Source organism: Rhagoletis pomonella, unplaced genomic scaffold (genome assembly GCF_013731165.1).
Source record: "Rhagoletis pomonella isolate Grant_MI unplaced genomic scaffold, Rhpom_1.0 Rhpom_scaffold_00004, whole genome shotgun sequence".
NCBI classification, from domain to species: Eukaryota; Metazoa; Arthropoda; class Insecta; order Diptera; family Tephritidae; genus Rhagoletis; species Rhagoletis pomonella.
In genome coordinates, this window is record NW_023458558.1 from 23,904,537 (window position 1) to 23,924,655 (window position 20,119).

The 20,119-nt window shown below is 34.7% G+C and overlaps 1 protein-coding gene across 2 annotated transcripts; it reads left to right on the plus strand.

The window, feature by feature from the left end:
- Positions 1-4,955: 4,955 nt before the first annotated feature.
- LOC118737297 (N-acetyl-D-glucosamine kinase) lies at positions 4,956-19,701 on the plus strand. 2 transcript variants are annotated; one of them, XM_036467709.1, is made up of 6 exons: positions 4,958-5,124; positions 5,255-5,312; positions 7,344-7,442; positions 15,086-15,296; positions 15,454-15,679; positions 18,568-19,701. In XM_036467709.1, exons 3-6 carry the CDS (start codon positions 7,417-7,419, stop codon positions 19,200-19,202), a joined length of 1,098 nt encoding a protein of 365 aa, XP_036323602.1. In that variant the 5' UTR covers positions 4,958-5,124; positions 5,255-5,312; positions 7,344-7,416; the 3' UTR covers positions 19,203-19,701. The 2 variants fall into 2 exon arrangements, with proteins under 2 accessions (XP_036323601.1, XP_036323602.1); XM_036467708.1 differs by lacking the exon at positions 5,255-5,312 and having other exon boundaries at positions 4,956-5,124.
- The last annotated feature ends 418 nt before the right edge of the window (positions 19,702-20,119 follow it).

Here is a 20,119-nt window from a genome sequence, read left to right on the forward strand (position 1 = left end):
TGCCTATTTCTCGTTGTTCGCTTTGTGTTGCCGCAGTATTCGCCACAATACGATTATTTAATATTCGTTGCTATCGATAATTTCAAAATATGCTCGATACTTGTGTCACCCTGTGGCTCCCTGCACTTCCGTCGATACAACAAGCATTTGAAGTTAATTTCCTTTTTATTAAAGTGTTAAAATTCGTTGCTGAACAGCACTTAGTAAAATGAGTGAATTCATAAATAATAAGTGATAATAAGATATTTATTCCATTTGCTGATAAACAAGTGTATAATAAACGCGGGTGTAATAATGAAAGAGAACAAATTACGTCGGCAACAATCCAGAACTGTTTACTTTGCAAATACTTGCGGCGCCCGTGGGTGAGGATAAAACAAAGTGACTATGAAGGTAAAACAAAGTGACTATGAATAGCTTAGTTGTAACTTAGGATAGTTTCGACTTAGTTGTGAACTAAATAATAATAATAATAGATTGGCGCTTACACATATGTTAGTGTTTGGCCGAGCTTCTCCTCCGACTTGTGGCGTGCGCCTTGACTATGAATGTAACCAACCGTACTTCTTTCGGAAGTAAAGTACTTTTTTTGAGCCGTTGTACTTCGTTCTTCGAAGTACAGTCCAATGTACTTCTTTGCAATGTGTTGTACTACCCAAGGTACATTGAATAGATAGTATCAGTAGAGCAACTTATTTGATTTTTATTTACTATTTTTTAATTATTCGTTATCTAAAATGTCAAATATGTTTAATTTCTTCTCACAAAAAATACACACCCCTATTCTGCAACTCTTTCGTATTCGGATTTTGCTACGAATCGTAGAAATAGTATGCTGCAATCCGAATCGTATTTGCTTAATTTTGTTCGAAAACAATTCGTGTCGAAGGCGAAATAAAAGATGTAAATCGATGTGTGTTTGCAAGAAATGTTGGTGGTGTTCATTTAAACAGAAAATTTGCCTTTCGCATATACTTATATTTTTATCCACTGCTTTATATAAACTAGCAAAAAATAATATTTGTTGCCCCTAATCGAGAAACTTGGGTCCGGTTTAGTTAATGTACAACGATTTTCGGTTGTTGTGTCCAAACGCATAACCCGAATCCAAAAACTTTAACATACACGTGTAATCAAAGCATTCACATTTTATTTAAGATAAATGTTTCAAATTTCCTACCACTAGCTTATTAAAAAAAACTCGGTTTGCACTATGCTATTTCGACCTATTGTATACCTTTGACATGAGGAAGCCCCTCTTCCCCGCAACACAGAAAAGAGAATTCTACTTAGTAAGGTTATAATCCCTAGGCGCGGTCGAAGGCAGAAGCAAGCGCAACAGGTGGTGGACATAAAAAGTGCATGTTTTCAATGGCTTGGAAGAAGCTGTTATTGCATTAACTGGATTGAGAACCAGAGCTTCAGGCAAAGGAGGAGTTCTGGCTTGTGGTTCAACATTTCAGCCAGAAGCTGACATAGATGCGCCCATGGTTGCTATGCCAGATTTGTGAATCCATTGCCATAGCGCCCGCTTAATCTGCTGCTATAATTGCAAATGCCTACATCAGAATCAATAATTTTCCTCAAAATATGTAAATTTAACCAATTTTACAATTTTATTGGTAGCTGGAAATGCTGCACATGTTTCCGCAAGGGTTGCAGCATGTGGATTTTTCGTTTTTCGTAGCGTAGCTACGAATTACAAATTACGAAAATTCGGGTTCTAGAATAAGGGGGATAAATTGTAAAAATCTTTTTGCATGTGATTAAACCTTTTCCTATACAAAACAAGTGATTCAAAAGCAACGTTTGGGACGTTTACCTAACTCCGCAGCACAAGCACTGATTACTGGGCAAACAAAATTTACTAAGAAAAAAAGTCGCACCAATCTTTTGCTAAGCTAATTTTTAATTTTTACTCAAAATCAGAACAGACACTTTAGACAGAGAAGGTATATGAGTATTCATATACATACGTTCTTTGCTTTAGATAAGACAAGCAACAACAAAATACACATAAATTTTGTTTATGCTCTAATACCTGTTTGCTGTGCCTTGTACGATGATATTACCTTGTACGTTAAAATTTCTTTAACTGTTTCGAAAAATTGCAAAAGTTAGTCATCTCAGTTAAGAAAGGTACTCATAGATCAGCACATATGTAAAAATGACTTTCAATCACTTCACTTGGTGCATAAGGACGGGTAAGTATTGAAAAATTCTTTAAAATTGTATCCTTAAAATATCGCAATATTTGGTTTTGAAAAAATTATATGTTAAGGACTTATACAAACTCGATAACATTCTCGAATTTCGTCCTTTTAACTTTATCAGCTTAAAAAAATACCTATTCGTCCTTGTGAATGCAAAAAAAGTTAAATTTTTCTAAATTCTAAAGAAATTTCCTCTTTCATTTTTATATATATATATATATTTTTATTATACATTGCACTGAATTATTTAAATAATTTCTGGAATTAATCACACCTTTGAAATTACAAAGTCCTTTAAAATAAATCCTTACGTTAGAGAGAAAAACTAAAAAACGCAAATTTTAGTATATTTAGCCCATGGTTTCGCGAATATATTGATTTTTGTGTGTGAAATTTACTATCGCACGGTGTTTTATGTCTAATGAGGTAGATATTTATAGAAAAATTTTAATTAAATAAAGAAGAGAAAAATAAACAATGCTGGTCGAAATAAGGCGTTTCTTTTATTTCTACCACTAGTATGTATATATGAAATTCTTTCAACCACAAAATACATTTGTTGACTTCAATTCTTTTGCATAGAGCTTTTTTCAACATACATACCTTAAGTTACTTTATCAGCTATGTATACGCTAAGGTATTATTAGATGCGTATACATTTTATTACTGTTTTTTGTTTTGTTACTTATGAAATAATTTTCACTTAAAATAAAAAAGTAGGTTTCAAACCCATACTTTTATTATTTATTTTACGGTAGGAGAGCTTCTCAAACAATACTGGAGCAATTTTTGCGATTTAAGTTGTTGTTAAGTAATGATCTAAAGTCTTGTATGCAGCTCTCAAGAAAAGCAAAAACTTCATATAAAATGACGTACAAGAAACGGCTGAGAAATTTTCTTGAGTCAAATTTCTTAAGGAATTTGCTACGCTTTCTACTACGGTTTTCTAAAGTTTTTTGTGAAAAAATAGCGCAAGGCAACTCAGGCTTGCAACAGAAATATATGCCCGTTTCATTATTTCTTGAGGAGTGAGTCAACAGGCTTTGAAGTATCAAAAATGGCAAAATTCCTTGGACACACACACGAAATAATGGCAAATTTTTCTTGACCGTTTTCTTGAGAGCTGCATACTGGCCTTATATGTATATCGAAATATCTAAACCCCGTAATTGTGATACCGAGATCCCGAAAATCCCGGGATCGTAAAAAGCCAAAAAATTAACATCCCTAGTGTGTACATGGTTATAAATTTACTCGTGTACTCTCTCTGTAGGTGCCTGCCGGTGCTCTATGAAATATACATACATTTTTACACCAAATTCAAGATTGTCGGTTAATAGCAACTCGGAATGCGCTCTACTTTATTTAAATAACCGTACTATGCATAACTATGCAATAAACATTACAAATTGTCAAAACATTGTAGTCAAGAAGAAATGGTTGTGGCTTGATCTGGAAGTTTATTTACGCATTACTTTTTCCTAGAGTTTAATACCCTAGTGTTAGTTAGCTAACATGTAAATACATGCTATACATATGTACCCAGCCAGCAAAATATCCGGAAACGTATCCGAAAATGGAAACAATTTCGTATAAAAACCTGATGTTTCATCCGTTTTCCGATTCCGTTTCGGATGTTTTTCAGATCAATTCTCCCACTAAAGTGTTCATCCGAAACGTATGTGCAGAAAACTATCGAAAATGGTTGTAAAACGGATGCGCTTCGGCTGTTTTCCTGAAATTTTTCTGAGTCAACTTTTGGTTGAAAACGATTTCATTATGAACTTCACAGAAACTTTTTCATAGTTACAGGAAATCAAATAAAAAACAAATTTAAGATTCAGCAATTATTTCAATTTTAATAATTAATTTTAATGTGTTGCTTCTGACGGAATTCGAACCTGGGACTTCCTGAATGCTAACAAATAGTAGCACACTCAGCTACTGTTTTCAAATGCTCAATTTGAACAAATATTTTTAAATTATTGTTTTTAAATAAGACGATGACATTTTTCGGATACGAAAAATGAACAAATATGGAATTCGTTTTCTGAACGTTTCCGGATACGAAAAATGTACGAAAACTGCACTGTCGGCAAAAAGTACGTTTCTCTGCTGGCTGGGTATGTATGTATGTACAATGTACATACTACATATGTATGTATGCATAGGCATTTAATTTTGTGGAGCTATTATAAATCTTGTAGTAAGTAGTAAATACCTAACTAAATTCCGTATTTTTATCAAAAATGTATATGCATGTACAGTATATTTTGCTTTGCTGCCTCTATGCTTAAGTGCACATTTAAGATACCTACCCCAAAATACGCATTAGATACTATTCGGTAAAAATTTCGATTGCAGTAATTTCTACGTGGTAAGTGCTTCTCCATTATTTGGTTTCATAGGGATTTGGATACCTTCCTCATTGAAGTAGTAAAGAAAATTCGCTTAAGTGCCTTTTTCGGTTAAGTGCACAAGTTTTTCGTGCAAAGAAGGATGTGCAGCTAAGCAAAATATACTGTATTTGCTTATCAAAGTAACTAATGTTCCTGCTATTGTCACAGGTAGCACCTTCTCTGCGCTAAACACACTGAGATACAATTTATTGCGGACACTCGCAATTTTTGTTGATTCGTATTTTATTGTTTATACTTTTAGAGCGTTTGGCGTCGTGAAAGGCATTATGGCGTTTCTATTGCTCGCGTTGATTGTGTCTGTGATGGCTTTCGTCGACCAAATTTTAGCAGTGGACGCAGTCATTTCGTGCACTCACTTTGCCGCGTGCGGAAGGTTCGAAAAGACGTGTTCGTCAAGCCGAAATTAAACAAGTTTTTGTTAAGCAGCTGATCGCTTTGGCATTGGCGAATAGCAGCAAAAGGGGCACATATTTATGTACTACCTTCACTAGGTATTGAATTTTTCTACAACTTCATTTTACATTTGTGTTTTCATATTAAGCGTGTAAATCTTACATTCATACGTGCAAGTGAAAGAAAATTCTACTATTTGTTCAATTAAAAGTAATTTGCATATTTTAGTATTGGCGAAATACAACTGTAATATGTATGTGATTGACGTGGCAATGCACATCGAGATGTAAGACTTAACAAATACATATTTATGTTTATAACCAATCACCAACAACTGGTACTATTCACATAAAACAAGTTGGCGAAAGAAGTAGCAAAATAACAGAGAAACAAAAAAACGCACCAACAGCGATAAGGGCGATTATGTTGTTGTTGTTATTCAAGCTAACGAACTCGTAATAACAACATATCGTTAGCAAAGTGTAAAAAGTAGCTAAGTGCACATTTCATGAAAGTAAAGCTATCAAAAATGCTCATTTTCGAAAAGGATTAAGGTCATTGTTTTATATTCAATGAAAGGCAAATTTGCTAAGACCAAAACAGGCACCGAAAATCCAATAAGGCCAAAATAATACGAAATCTTTTGTTAAAAATCGAATCATTCTGGCTGGTATATAGTTTTGCTTTGCTTTACACCCACAAAATGTTTTATTCAAAGTTTTGCGAAATACTAGGCGAAAATGGTTATCGATTTTTTGCTCACCTATAAAATTTGTAAAAATGGACTTACCAACTTTTCATTCTAAGCTAGCGGTATGTTCGCTTAAGTGGTAAATGTAAAGTGCGAATTTGCTTAACTTTCTATTTGCCTAAATATTTTTAATTTGAGTAACGGGCTATTAAAATAATAATAATGCATTTTCATATATTTATGACTAATAATTGATTTCCACCAAGCCTTAATTGCAGTTAATACCTATTAGAAAAATGAGATTACAACTCGAAGGGGAAAATTTCATTTTGTAAGTAGAAGCGAACGAAAGAAAAAAGCAAAACTTCAGAAAAAAACCTTGCCGCTCAACTCATGTTAAAATTATTGGAAATTCTCTGAGCTCTTAACTGCAGTTAAGCCTTTGTTGGAAATAGGCTATAAAAATACAAAACAAATAAACCGTGTACGTTACAAGAAATGTGCATGCTGCTGAAATAGTCATTCCAGCAAAATAATTCCCGAATCATACTAGTAAACTGGCAACGGAATTATTTCGCGTCAATAGAGTTGAGGTTATGAACTTGCCAGCTGAGTCTTCCGACCTCAAACCGATTGAAAATGTTAAGGAAGCTGTTAAGCTAAAAAAAACAAGAATGAATGTGGTTCAGCGTGCATGGCAAACAATTTATATCTCTGAATGACTTAAGTCATGGCATTAAGTACTAACTATTCGTAGCGATATTTTACTTAGGGCCAGTTTTTCAGTGCACGGCCGTGATTTAAACTAAGTTTAAACGCCCGATCTGGCAGGTTTAGACTAAGATCAGCCAATCAAATGTCAGCCAGCTGTTCAATTTAAACTCAGTTTACTTAATCTAAGTTTAGACTGGCACTGAAAAACTGACCCTTAGCCTGAAAAATATAAAATGTTTGTATCCGTGACTATTTCAATGCTGGTAGCTGTATATGCGCATATCGTCGTTTAAAGTACAAAACCGCGTGTCACCAAAATGCAAAACCGCGTATGTGAGGTAGCATAAATTATTTTATAGAGAGTAAAAACACTCATATTTCAAAATAGTTTTTTTTATGAAGCAATCGCATTTCTGGCTAGTATATTTTAGGACGAAAGGATAAGGCTTGAGCCAAGGGCCTGTGTGAGCAAATCCATTTTTTGACAAAAAATTTCAGTTACGCGGTTTTTAGAACGACCATACGCGGTTTTATACCTTAAACGACAATATGCACTTAGTTCTCGAAATGACTCGAATCGAAATTTTTATTTTGATCACTACTTGAACGCATGTTCGGTTACTCACTTTTTCATAATTTACTGTTTTTATTTCCGTTGTAACCAAAAAAAAAAGATGTATTGCTGTTATGGCAAAGTCCATTGGTTTGCTACTCTTTTACATAACGATTTGCAACCATTGCAAATATTCGACAAAGAAGAAAATGAAGTAAACAATTTTGTATTTCGTAAAAGCTCCGAGTTATCCAGTTTTTTTTATTGAGTTCCAATTACCAAGTATTTAAAAGTTTATATGTTTTGAGTTCCTACATATTTACTGAAATGCTAATTTGTCTATTTCCTTTCTTCGGCAGATTATGAAGGCGTAGCTGTGATATTCTCGAAATTTATTTATTGGAAGAAATTTATTTTTGGATTGTGAAAAAGATGAAATATTTTGGTGGGGTTGAAGGGTAAGTAAAAATCTGTATAACAAGTATGTATTTCCTTATAGCCCAATTCTGTATCGGTGACAAAAACTTTTTACTGACAAATTTAAACTCGTTCATATATTTTTCCGTAATAAAAACGGTGACAAGAATTTTGTAAGTGATACAAAATAGAGCCGTTAAACAAATGTTGTTTTTAAAATAAGATTATTAAAAAACCTGTGATGTAGTGGTAAGCAGTGCGCGCTTCCACTCCGCAACGCCTGGGTTCAAACCCTGGTCAAAGTAACATCGCAAAAAATTTAGAGAAAAGGTTTTTTCTTAACAGCGGTCGCCCCTCGGCAGGCAAAGGCAACCCTCCGTGTGTATTTCTACCATGAAAAACAGCTTATCACAAAAATACAATCGCCGTTCGGAGTCGGCGTGAAACTGTAGGTCCCTCCACTTTGTGTGACAACATCAAGGCGCACGCCACAAATCGGAGGAGAAGCTCGGCCAAACACTAACATATGTGTAAGCGCCAATCTATTATTATATAATTAAAAAAAGGGTGTGCATATCACCCGCGACTGAGGTGAAACTTCTTCCTCTATCACGCGTATCTTGTTTTGTTGTAATGTCACGTTGATCTATTTTTTTTAGACTTTAATTGTAATTACATAAAAAATAAATAAAAATAATAAATAATTGAAAGAGCAAAAAAAAGATGTAAACAATATTTTTGATGTCATGGTCACACGAACTCGCTGGTCGCCTAATCCGCAATACTGCCGCTTGTCAGGGAACAATTTTGATCCGATCAACTGTGCCGTTAATTCTGATCAACGTTGCCGTCTGTCTATGTCTTTAATCTAATCTAACATACATACATAGTTCCTTGTAGAGCATACCCTCAGAGCTGCGCACTTGAGGCAAGCAAGTGGGTATGTATGTAGGTATTCTAGTTAGTATATTGATCTGGCTGAAAGTAGGGGCCTCATCCACCGGGTGGCCCTGCACTTGCTCAGAGTGCCCAATGGAAATGAGGCGCCTAGTCTTGACAGCCGTGAACGAGCAACTGGCAACGTAAAAAATACATATTTCGGATTATAACAGACGTGACCGTAATATTCGTCTCGTATTTCGGTATGATGACAGACGTGAATGAGTGACTAATGTTGTTGTTATAGCGGCTACAAAAACCCCGACCAGATCGGTTATTCCCTTAATCGTTGTCGTCAGGCTCTATTAGCGGTAGCCCCCAGGAAGCATGCAGACTCGACGGGGTTTGTCCAGATTGACAGGGGCGTTAGTAGGGTGGGATTCTGACGGCATACGAAGAGATGCTGTGAGTCATGGGGCGACTCTCCGCATGCCGGGTATTCGTTCAGAACATCCTCGTTTAATCTGCTCAGGTATGAGTTCAACCAGACGAGGCAGACGAAGTTCTGCAAGGAGTTGTCTGTTTGGGCGACCACGTCTGTGGCTCACAACTAAAAACTGCTTGCAGAGCATTGTGTTATGCTCCTAAACTGATCGTACTCGTTCATTCAAACGACTATTAGAATCACATTAGGGCAATGGAATGCGTGCAAAATATGGAAAATATTAGAAAAATTGAAAGCAGTTGGTATCGAATTCAACTTAATATAGATTTCTAACTTCTTTATGTTCATTTTAGTTATTTTCAACATATGAAACCACGATTTAATGTTTTTAAAGCCGCACTTTTGATGAAGCATTCGCAGTTGGTATGTTTCTTAACTTTTTTCTGTAAATTTTAAAAAGGATCCGCGATGAAATGTGCAATCAAACGCCGCACATTACGCGTAGTATTTTATTTTAATTTGATGCTTCTACGTCTACGTATATTAAAAACTAGTACAATGCAAATTTAGCATATGTTTATAATGACAATTGTAGTTAATAGCACTTATCACAAATGCATTATGTCGGCTTTGAACTGTTTGAACTGATTGTTTTTGATTGCATTTAATGCACTTAAATGTTGTAGATGCGAGTGACTAAGCAAGATTTATGACAAGCAGCAGGGATTTGCTAGAAATTTATTTTTTCAATATTGCAAATGCTTAGTTTTGAATTTTTTCCAAGTGCATAGAGCTAAACAGCATATGCACTAGATATTTATAACAAAAAAATGTAGGCTTCGTTGTTTGCATTATTTTTACATATATGTAGAGTTGAATGAAACAAATTTCACAACCTCTAAATGTGACATCCGATGTAAGTACTTATAATTTTAGCACTTCCTTTATGTGTTCTTTTATAAACTGGCAACTAATGAAGGATATTAACATATGCTTGAACATATTCCTATATGTATGTACATTAGACTGCATCACTCCCCATACAAAAAAAAATTAATAAATAAAAAGCGGTACTGTCTTTCCATTGGAATAATAAAATCTATTATATTTGAAGACTTGCAACAAAATATTTCGGAAAAATATTAGGATTTACGTGAGCTGAACCGATTTGAAAATACCTCCATAAATGGAGTTTTTTATGAATAAAAAGAGTGTTTTGAGTATTTTTTGAAAAAAAAAAAATCCAAAAATTAAAAAATGTGCGTAAAAATATTTAAACATCGTAATAATGAGAATTTCAATGCTGTTTTTGAGCTTCTTTCAAAGATTACTTCAAGAAAAACATGAATAACTCACCAAAAACTTTACCAATTTAGACTGATGAGGTATCGTAGGAAAGCTTTATTCTCACCATTTCTGCTTCTTTGCTAATTAGCTCGTTCAAAGTATAAAAAAGGAAGGTAAAATAAACGAGCGTCATTCCATGTTGAATTAAGATACAATGTTGATACTTGATTAAGAAAAAATTGGGACGTGAATGAGTTGTTTTTGCAAAGAAATAAAAAGGGTAATAAGTTTAAATCGGTAAAGTTTTGGCTGAGTTATTCAAGTTTTTTTTGAACCAATGTTTGAAAAAATGTAAAAAAAACAGAATTAAAAATCTAATTATTATGATTCTGTTGAACAAATATTTTAATATTTTTATGTAGATTTTTTTCAACAAAATTCCTTTAGAAACTATTTTTATTCATAAAAAACAAAATTTTTTTAGTTTTGGAGGTATTTTCAAATCGGTCCAGCACACGTAAATCTTAATGTTTTTCCGAAATATTTTGGGAAAAGTTTTCAAATATAGGTAATAAACTTTGTAATCCCGGTGGAAAAACCGCAACTTTTTTGGTGAAGCAGTCTAATATACATACATACATATGTACATACCTCCATGGAAATATAAATATACATATATACATGTATGTAGGTACATATATGTATTTTAAATATGTATGTACATTACAATACATTAATGAGGGAAACTGTACGCGTTAACCTCTTCTGAACCACTTAAGCCACATCTTGATACATATACATATGTATGTACATACATATACATTAGAATTAATGTTGATTGATACAAAATTCATTCAATTAATATACGACCATTACATACATATGTACATATATCCATGAAAAATTCGTGCTGTTAGTGCGCGTCAGATGTGGCAATATTTCTGTCACTTTTCGGAAATCAGTTTCGCTTTCGGAAATATGTATATTTCAACTTTCTCGCGCTGCACAAGAAATTTTTATTTCCGTTGCAAGTGCTGCCAAACTAATCGCGTGTTGCCGTGTGACAGATCACGAGTTTGTGAAAAATAATAACGGATAATTTAAATAAAATATCAGCAATGTTCTTAGTTAATTATTTTTCAAACAGAAAATAATGCTTATTATAGCGAAAAGGAATAACGCCCAACCGACAAAGCGAGTAACGGTTGCATTTTTGTATCGAGAAAGATTGCCAGATTTTCATTCGCTATGTAAATTTTAGAAAATTTCGCTGCGACTCGCCTTTCGGAAACGAAACACCTCTTTGGAAAGACACTTTACATGCAACTGCTTTCTGATATTTCTCATGAACCAACGACTACAGATCACCTAATCAGCCATCGTTGTATTTGTAATCGATTTTCTGAAAAAAGTTTTCGTAGCGTTTTTGACGTTTTCCGGTTTTATTTACACCGTCTTCTACCTCTTCATAGTGATTTTTTAGCGATTGAATGTGTTTTCTGCAGCGATTTTAATTATAAATTTTGGTTTATTACATATTTATGATATAACATGAAGTGCTGTGTGATTGGAAAAAGTTTGTGCGTATGTTTGGTTTGCCAAAAGGCGTAAATTTGCGTGAAATGCATGCCACGTTTGTGGCCAGAACGTTGGCATTGAAAAATCGACCCGTGGTAATGATATGCGATTGTAAAACACTTTCAATCATGAAAACCATATTTTATGAACTTTTTTGCTGATAGTCATCAAGTTTCACTTTGTATATTTTATAATAAATACCAATTTAATCGCACTCAATCACCGCGAGTTTTTCGTTTTCTTTGTTTGTTTTCATTCTTAGACAGATGTCAAAAACGCTCAGAAATATACTTTTTTCTTGCTTCTTTGATTAGGTGATCTTGTATTTTTGGTTCATGGTTAGGTCTGACACGCTCTTTATTTGTGCTCTCACTCGAGGACAAATTCATTTCTAACATTTTATCTGCCAATTAACGGGACAAACTTCGCGCATATATACATATGTACATCGGCATAGCCAAGGAGGGAGCGGGAGCGGTGGGGGGCACTGGAAACCATTAAGCTAGCATTTCAGGGTACTATTTTTTATATATATAGGGAAAACTTTACTGCCTCCACCTGTCTACGCCCATGTACACATTCAAACACTTTAAATACTATTTATACGTTCGTATATCGTCCCGTAACTAAGAACTTTTTTACATAAAAAAAAAATAACGGGACTCATCATAATCTATCAAAAAGTTAATTTTGTATTTTTTGTTAGTTACCGCCATACATACTATCGTCGTTTAAAGCACAAAACCGCGTATCAACAAAATGCAACACCGCGTATGTGATATGCATAAATTATTTCAAAATGGTTATATTTTTTATAAAGCAATCGCTTTTCTGGCTAGTATATTTCAGGGCGAATGGCTAAAGCCAAGAGCTTGTGTGAGCAAATCCCATATTTCAGCAAATGTCAGTTATGCGGTTTTGCAGAATGATGATACGCGGTTTTGTACTTTAAACGACGATATATATGTACGTATGTATAACTATGTATAGGTATATCTACATTTTTATACAGATTGAAAATCGGCTTTTGTGCCCAGCCTCTTACATTATACATACGGTGACCAGATTTCTGTGGACAAAATTCGTTATATTTCCAAAGCATCGCATCCGAACATACAATTTTGTTGTTAGAATAAAACGGCATACCATCTTTTCGTACAGTTTTATTTAAAACAAAACAGAGAAAAAACTTGAAAAATTATCGCAAAAAACTATCACTATCCAAAAAAACATGTAAAAGTAAATTTCAAACTTTGTAGAACATTTATAAAAATTCGACGAATATTAACAAATGTTGATAAAAAATTTAAATATTTTAATCAGATTATTAGAATGCGTTGAGTATACAGTTTCAATTAAAAGCGCAAGATTGAAGTACCTTGGACTTACCGTTGATTTTTGGCGCATTTTCTTCCACACAAAATATGTTATACAATTTTTTTGTATGGAGAAAATGAGCAACACCTTCCACAAAAAGCATTTACAAAAAATCAACGGTAACTACTAAAAATTTTCACTTTGAATTGAATGGGCTACAAAACTGCATAGTCAGAATTTTTCTAAAAAATTAATTAAAAAGCTCAAAATTTTTATGAATCTTTCGTCGCCTGGGTAAAAGATTGTCGTAAGCGCAATTTTGAGGATTTCTAGTTCTAGATGCAGTTATATATTTTTAAATAAGGCCTTTCGATTGGTGTTATCAGTTTTTAGATATCTCTTTTAGTTTCCGAGATATTGACTACAACTTTTTCGATAATTTATTAAAAGTTGGTGATGCAGCCATATTAAACTAAGCAATATCTTAAAAATGGCTTTCTCCATTTTTGGATATCTTCTTTAGTTTCCGAGATATTGAGTAAAAAGTGTCGTTAATTTGGTAGAAATTTTGATCACATTTTGTCGTATTTCATGCAAAGTGAGTGCCAAATTGTGGACAAATGACGCTAAAGAAAATCTTTCATAAACTCAAAACTTATTAACAATAAACATTAAAAATTAAATAATTTAAGAATTTGGTGAACTAGTAACATTTTCAGAGACTTTGGAGAAAATTTATCTTCGCGTTTTTGAGAAATTGCATTCCAAACTTCAATCGCGATTTCCCACAAACTGCCGAAATTAACATATGTACGACAATCTTTTACCCAGGCGACGCTTTGTCGAATTTAACTAATCTTTGTACAACGTTGGAAATTTTAACTTACATGGTCTTTGTTAGATAACGAGCTACAAATATGAAAAATTGGTACACTTATATGTCCTGAGTTTTAAAAAATATTCAGCGGGACAATTTTCTAAAAATCGATACTGTCCTGCCAAAATCGCTAACGAATGGTCACCATAATTGTAATAATAATAATAGATTGGCGCTTACACATATGTTAGTGTTTGGCCGAGCTTCTCCTCCGACTTGTGGCGTTCGCCTTGATGTTGTCACACAAAGCGGAGGGACCTACAGTTTTACGCCGACTCCGAACGGCGATTGCATTTTTATGAGGAGCTGTTGTTCATGGCAGAAATACACTCGGAGGGTTGCCATTGCCTGCCGAGGGACGACCGCTGTCAAGAAAAAACCTTTTTTCTATATTTTTTTTGCGATGTTGCTTTGACCTGGTCTTCAAAAATTTTAGCAAAACGAAGAAAAATTTAACACTTTAACAGGCAGGATAAAATTAATCAATTTTGCTTAAATTTAACCAAATCGGCAACGCTGCAGACAACACTTTTGTTTACATGCTTGATGCGTTTTTAATGCTTTTGTTTTTAGTTTGAGGACACCAGTTCGTAATTCTTAAAATAATTTAACCAATTATAGTAATCGTAAGTGTCGTAAGCAAGTTACAAGAATGGAAAAAATCATGTTTACCACACTCACGAGAATCCGCGTTTTGTCAAAATGGGATGTGAGGCGTGAGGTATGTATTTATTTTGCGATTTTTGTTAATAATATAGTTGTTTGTAAAATGGGTATAATACATTTTTTATATGTAAATTATTTTTTTGTATTGAAAACATTTTGAAATTTTTATATTAGTTAGAGTTGCAACGATCATAGCAATTTCTCTTCAACAGTTCGAAAATCCAAAAAATTGCCAATGTAAAAAAATGCCTATTGTTCGGGACGCCATATTTGATCCGCCATTTTTAATTTTTGAAAATATAATATCAATGGGTAGGTTCAGAAGGCGCAGCAGTTGAGCGCAACCGTTGCTAAAAAAAACAATTGATCGTTATGCGTCTTCTGAACGGCTTGATACAGTAACATGTTGTCTCAAATGATCAGAAAAATATTACGATCGTCTAACACGCAACTGTTCAGTTGCTCAGAAGTACACAACAACGCGTTCAGAAGATGCAATCGCAACAGTTAATGAGCTGTTGCATCTTTGAAATCAGTGACGACAAAAATCTCCGGATACCATAGCTTCATAACAATCTATACATTTTTGAGGAAATCGTCCGCCATTTTGATTTTGATCATTCTTTCTTTTGCAGTGGGGCCACACACTCGCGGCTAGTTATTTGCGATGAACAGGGAAGCGCAGTTGCTCTAACCAGTGGTCTTGGCACGAATCATTGGATGGTCGGCATACCGGAAGTCGCACGACGAATTTCCGATATGGTGGAGCGTGCCAAGGAAGAAGCTGGCATTGAACAGGATGTGCGTCTAACCAGTTTGGGATTAAGTCTGAGCGGTTGCGAACAGGTAAATGAAACGTATGCCAGCTTTCATTTCATCTTTAGTACAACAACATAAATTAAGTTAAATGAAGAATAAAATTTATTGTCGCTGATTTCGTTTTATTTAGTTGAATTCCATCTCAAATTTTTATAAGAAAAAACCTTTAAAATTTCTTTTGCAGGAAGCCACAAATCGGGAGCTTGAGAAGGAAATGCACAACGCTTTCCCCGATATTTCGGAAAGTTACATAGTCTGTAGCGACACAATGGGCAGTGTTTTCACCGCTTCACCAATCGGTGGCATGGTAGTGATTAGCGGCACAGGTTCAAATGCTCTACTACGTAATCCCGATGGTAGCACATATACGTGTGGTGGCTGGGGACATTTCATGGGCGATGAGGGAAGTGGTGAGTACCAACAAAAACGATTATACACGTTATACACGGTAAAAACTTAACAGATTAAAATGACGTATTTTGGAACGATTTTTCCTCATTCCTTTCAAAGTTTTTTTAGGGATATACGTTTGTACCTCAATTTCGCGTCATCGTTTGAATATAGGCATATAGGTTGGAGGATTTTTGTTTAGGGCATAGATTCCTATGAATCTTTAAGCTATTTTCGAATGCGTAAAAAATTTACGGGGAAAGTTATTTTATGCCCATATGAAGAGATAATACTCATTATGGTCTGTTTTCAGGGTGTACCATAAAATTTACCGGATCCAACGATTAGTGTACATATTTATAAAGCCGGTCTTTTAGCTACAGAAAATAACGTCAGAGATGCCTTGATGCAACATCTGATATATGGTACATCTTAGGTTATGTTAGGTTGAAGTGACACTTAGGCCCTTGGTTTGGGCCCGTTTAATGACACGCCTTCAACGCGAATCAATTTGCAGAGTCTGCAAAATCAATAAATTTCCGTATCCCAACAGTTGTCATATCACCAAATTTCCTTCGTCTTCTCCATAATGCGAGAAATTTACACAGCATGCCTTTTAAGGTTTCAGTTACTTGTTTGTTACTGGAATTTTTCGCAAATGGCGTTATGAAAAGTCCCTAGTCTTCTCGCATGTCTGCCGAAAGCAATATGGCCTGGTAGCTAAGTCTCTTCTGTTCAGCCAAAGAATTTCCTGTGAACGTGCCATGATCCATTCCGGCCATATGAGGTTTGCAAGGAGAACAAGTACTCAGATTTTCTTCACCCAGTATTCGTTTAGGAGATGACCCTGCAGCGAGCGGTATTCGTTTCTAGCAAGTCGAAAATAGAACGAAAGTGGCCGCTCAACCAGCTCGAATGCCATCACGTTGCCCCGGTATATATGGTATTTGAAAAGTGGCCTGGAACCTATATGAGTGGACCCTGGAAAATATAAGCATAGAAGGGGATCTAGGGACTCGACTTAAGTGCTCGTATCGCACCCTACGGCGGGGAGCAGGGCCTGATACTGATTTCGTACCAAATTCTGTAGAATTTCCATGATGTTCTATTGATTTCTGACGAGTTTTTTTATGTTTGCAAAGGTTCTACTTTTAAATGTCCAATCGCAGCATAACCCAAGAAAATTCGGTAGATCTCTCGGACATATTTGTTTTCGAGGTTCCACTGAGGGTGGTTTTTCATGTTGATCTGCTTTTTAATGACCAAATCTTATTCAAAACTTTATCGCATGCCCGTAAATCGTGAATATGAGCTGTTTGGCGATATTACTGTGGAGTTTTTTGAACTCCCGTCCATAAATACATATGTATGTACATTAGACTGCATCACTCCCCATACAAAAAAATCGGTGCTATTTTTCCATTGGAATTATAAAATTTATTATATTTTAAGACGTCCACCAAAATATTTCGGAAAAATATTAAGATTTAAGTGAGCTGGACCGATTTGAAAATACCTCTAAAAATGGAATTTTATATGAATAAAAATAGTTTCTTAAACATTGTTTTTGAAAAAATCCCCTCAAATGACAAAACGGTTTTAGCTTAAAAAAATTTCATAAAAATATTAAAAAAAAAATAAAAAAAAAAATTTGAACGGAATCGTAATAATGAGATTTTTGATGCTGTTTTTTAACTTTTTTCAAAAATTGGTATAAGAAAAACTTTAATAACACAACCTAAACACTTCCGATTTAGCCTTAAGAGGTGTCATTGGAAAGGTATTTGCTCACCCTTTTTATTTCTTTGCTAATAAACTCATTCAAAGGATGACAGAGAAAGGTAGGATGAACGAATGTTATTCAAAGTTGAATTAAGATGTGTTGGTATTTGAAAAATAAAAAATTGGGATACGAATGACTTTTTTTGGACAGAAATAAAAACAGTGTGAAAATACCTTTCCACTGAGATACCTTAAGTCTAAATCAGAATAGTTTTGGCCCAGTTATTCAAGGTTTTCGTAAATCAATCTTTAAAAAAAGTAAAAAAACAGCATCAAAAATCTCGTTCTTACGATTCCGTTGAAAAGATTTTTTAATATTTTTATGCAGATTTTTTAAGCTTAATCTGTTTTGTCATCTGAGGGGACTTTTTTCAAAAAGTTCTTTAAAAAACTATTTTTATTCATAAAAAACTCTATTTTTGGAGGTGTTTTCAAATCGGTCCAGCTCACTAAAATCTTAATATTTTTCCGAAATATTTTGGTGGACTTCTTAAAATATAACAAATTTGGCAATCCCGGCGGAAAAACTGCAACTTTTTTTGGTGATGCAGTCTAATGTACATGTATCCGTATACCTTTGCTAATCTGTTTTTTTTTATTCCTATATGGAAGGCCACAGACTACGTCTCATCTAAGCCGATTTGGATATAGCGGTGGTTAGAAAAGAAATACACCATGCTGATCACATTTTCCTCTTCGTATTAACTGGGGTTATGTCTAGGGTTTGTTTCTGTTTTTTTTTTTTTTTTTGTTATAGAGGTGTGGTTACTGCCGGTGGTGCTTTTGAATAAGCTAGCGCTAAGAATGAAATAAAACTCTCCCAGGCGACCAACTGATCTGAAGATCTCTCATAGTCAAATTCAAACATTTATAATGCCTTGGAACCAACCCACCTATCTTATAGTAAGTATTCGACTTTAAGCAATGTCTGAACATAAGAATCCCTTTAACCGCGGTATCTGCGGTTGTTTTTTCACTACTATAATCGACTTGTGGAGCTATGCTTAGTGGAAGCACAATTCAAATTTATTTCTCAATATACATACATACATACATACTTAGTTCTTCGTAAAACTAAATAAGCCATATTAAGATTAATTCTGATTTCTATTTTCTTCCACCTCAGCCTTTCACATTGCCCACCGGGCAATGAAAATTGTCTTCGATGATATTGACAATTTGGAAAAATCCCGTTATCCCATCGATCGTGTCTGGGAACTGATCAAGTTGCACTTTAACGTCGACACACGTTTCGATTTACTGCCACATTGCTATGCCAAATTCGATAAGCCATTTTATGCGAGCCTCTGCAAGAAGATTGCCCATGCTGCCGATCAAGACGATGCGCTCTCTATGTCATTATTTAACGAAGCTGGCCGTTGTATTGCGCGTAGCATAGCAGCGCTAACGCCCAAAGTACAAACGGAATTGGTCAAAACCGGCGATCTCAGCGTGGTTTGTGTGGGCTCCGTTTGGCATAGTTGGCATTTGCTGAAGGAGGGCTTCGAGCATGAAATGCATAAACATGACATACCATTCGATTTGAAATTGGTCACCATAACAAAGAGTATGGCATATGGTGCCTGCTATTTGGCCGCTGACGCCATCGACCACCAATTGCCGCGCAACTATCTGGACAACTTTGACGTCATGTATCACTATCGTACGAAGGAAAAGACAACGAATGGGCTTGGCAGCAGCAGCAGCAGCAATGGTTGTCAAAGTATTCCATCGGTGGAAAGCATTGCAGTGCAAGCTTAGATAAAAGCTCTGAGTCTCGAAAAACTACGTGAACACATTATAGGTACATAAATAATTAAAATAAAATTAGTATCACTTCCATAGCTTAAAATATATACATATGTACGTCCTGATTAGTAGCTCTGAATTCCATAGATTAATTTAAACAAAAGCATACAGCATAGGTATGGTAGGGAAAGGGCGTATCTCACATCGTCGCTGAAATGCAAAAAAGCTACAACTAACTAAATTGTTTTGTTGCATAAAACGATGTGGGAACTTTTAGTTTGATGAAATGCATCATAATCGATCCGAAAGAGAATTTTGGATTTTTAGTTAGTTACGGTATTTTGTATTTCAGCGGCGTTATGAGTTACGCCCTTTACATACTATACTTACGATATATACTATATACTATATAGCATATAGCATTACATATGACATCGTGTAGTGAGAAAATTGAAAGCATAGCCTTAGTTATAAATAAATACAAATGCCATTTTTAATAAAAAAAAATAAATAGAATTGTTTGCTTTTTATGCTGCTGCGCAACGTTTAACAGTGAATTTTATAAATTAAGGTTACTACGCCATGCCTCCAACAATAACGATAAGAAAGAATGTGATTACTGCAACAAGAATTCAACCACTTAGCACAAGTGCATTCATATCTAAATACGTGTCCCGCTGTGGGCGTGGAAGTGCACTTGAGTGATTAACTAGAACTCTTATCCCGGTACTATGTATTTTATTTAGAAACCAAGTATGTAAAAATACATTCTTATATATGTTCATTAATTCATACATATGTATGTATGTATATTAGGTTGGTCCTTAAATGTAGGAAGCAAATTTTTACATCAGATTTCCTAAGCCTCATCCCCTACGACGATGCTACTATAGCCGAAGATATCACATATAAATTTTGGCCCGGATTGG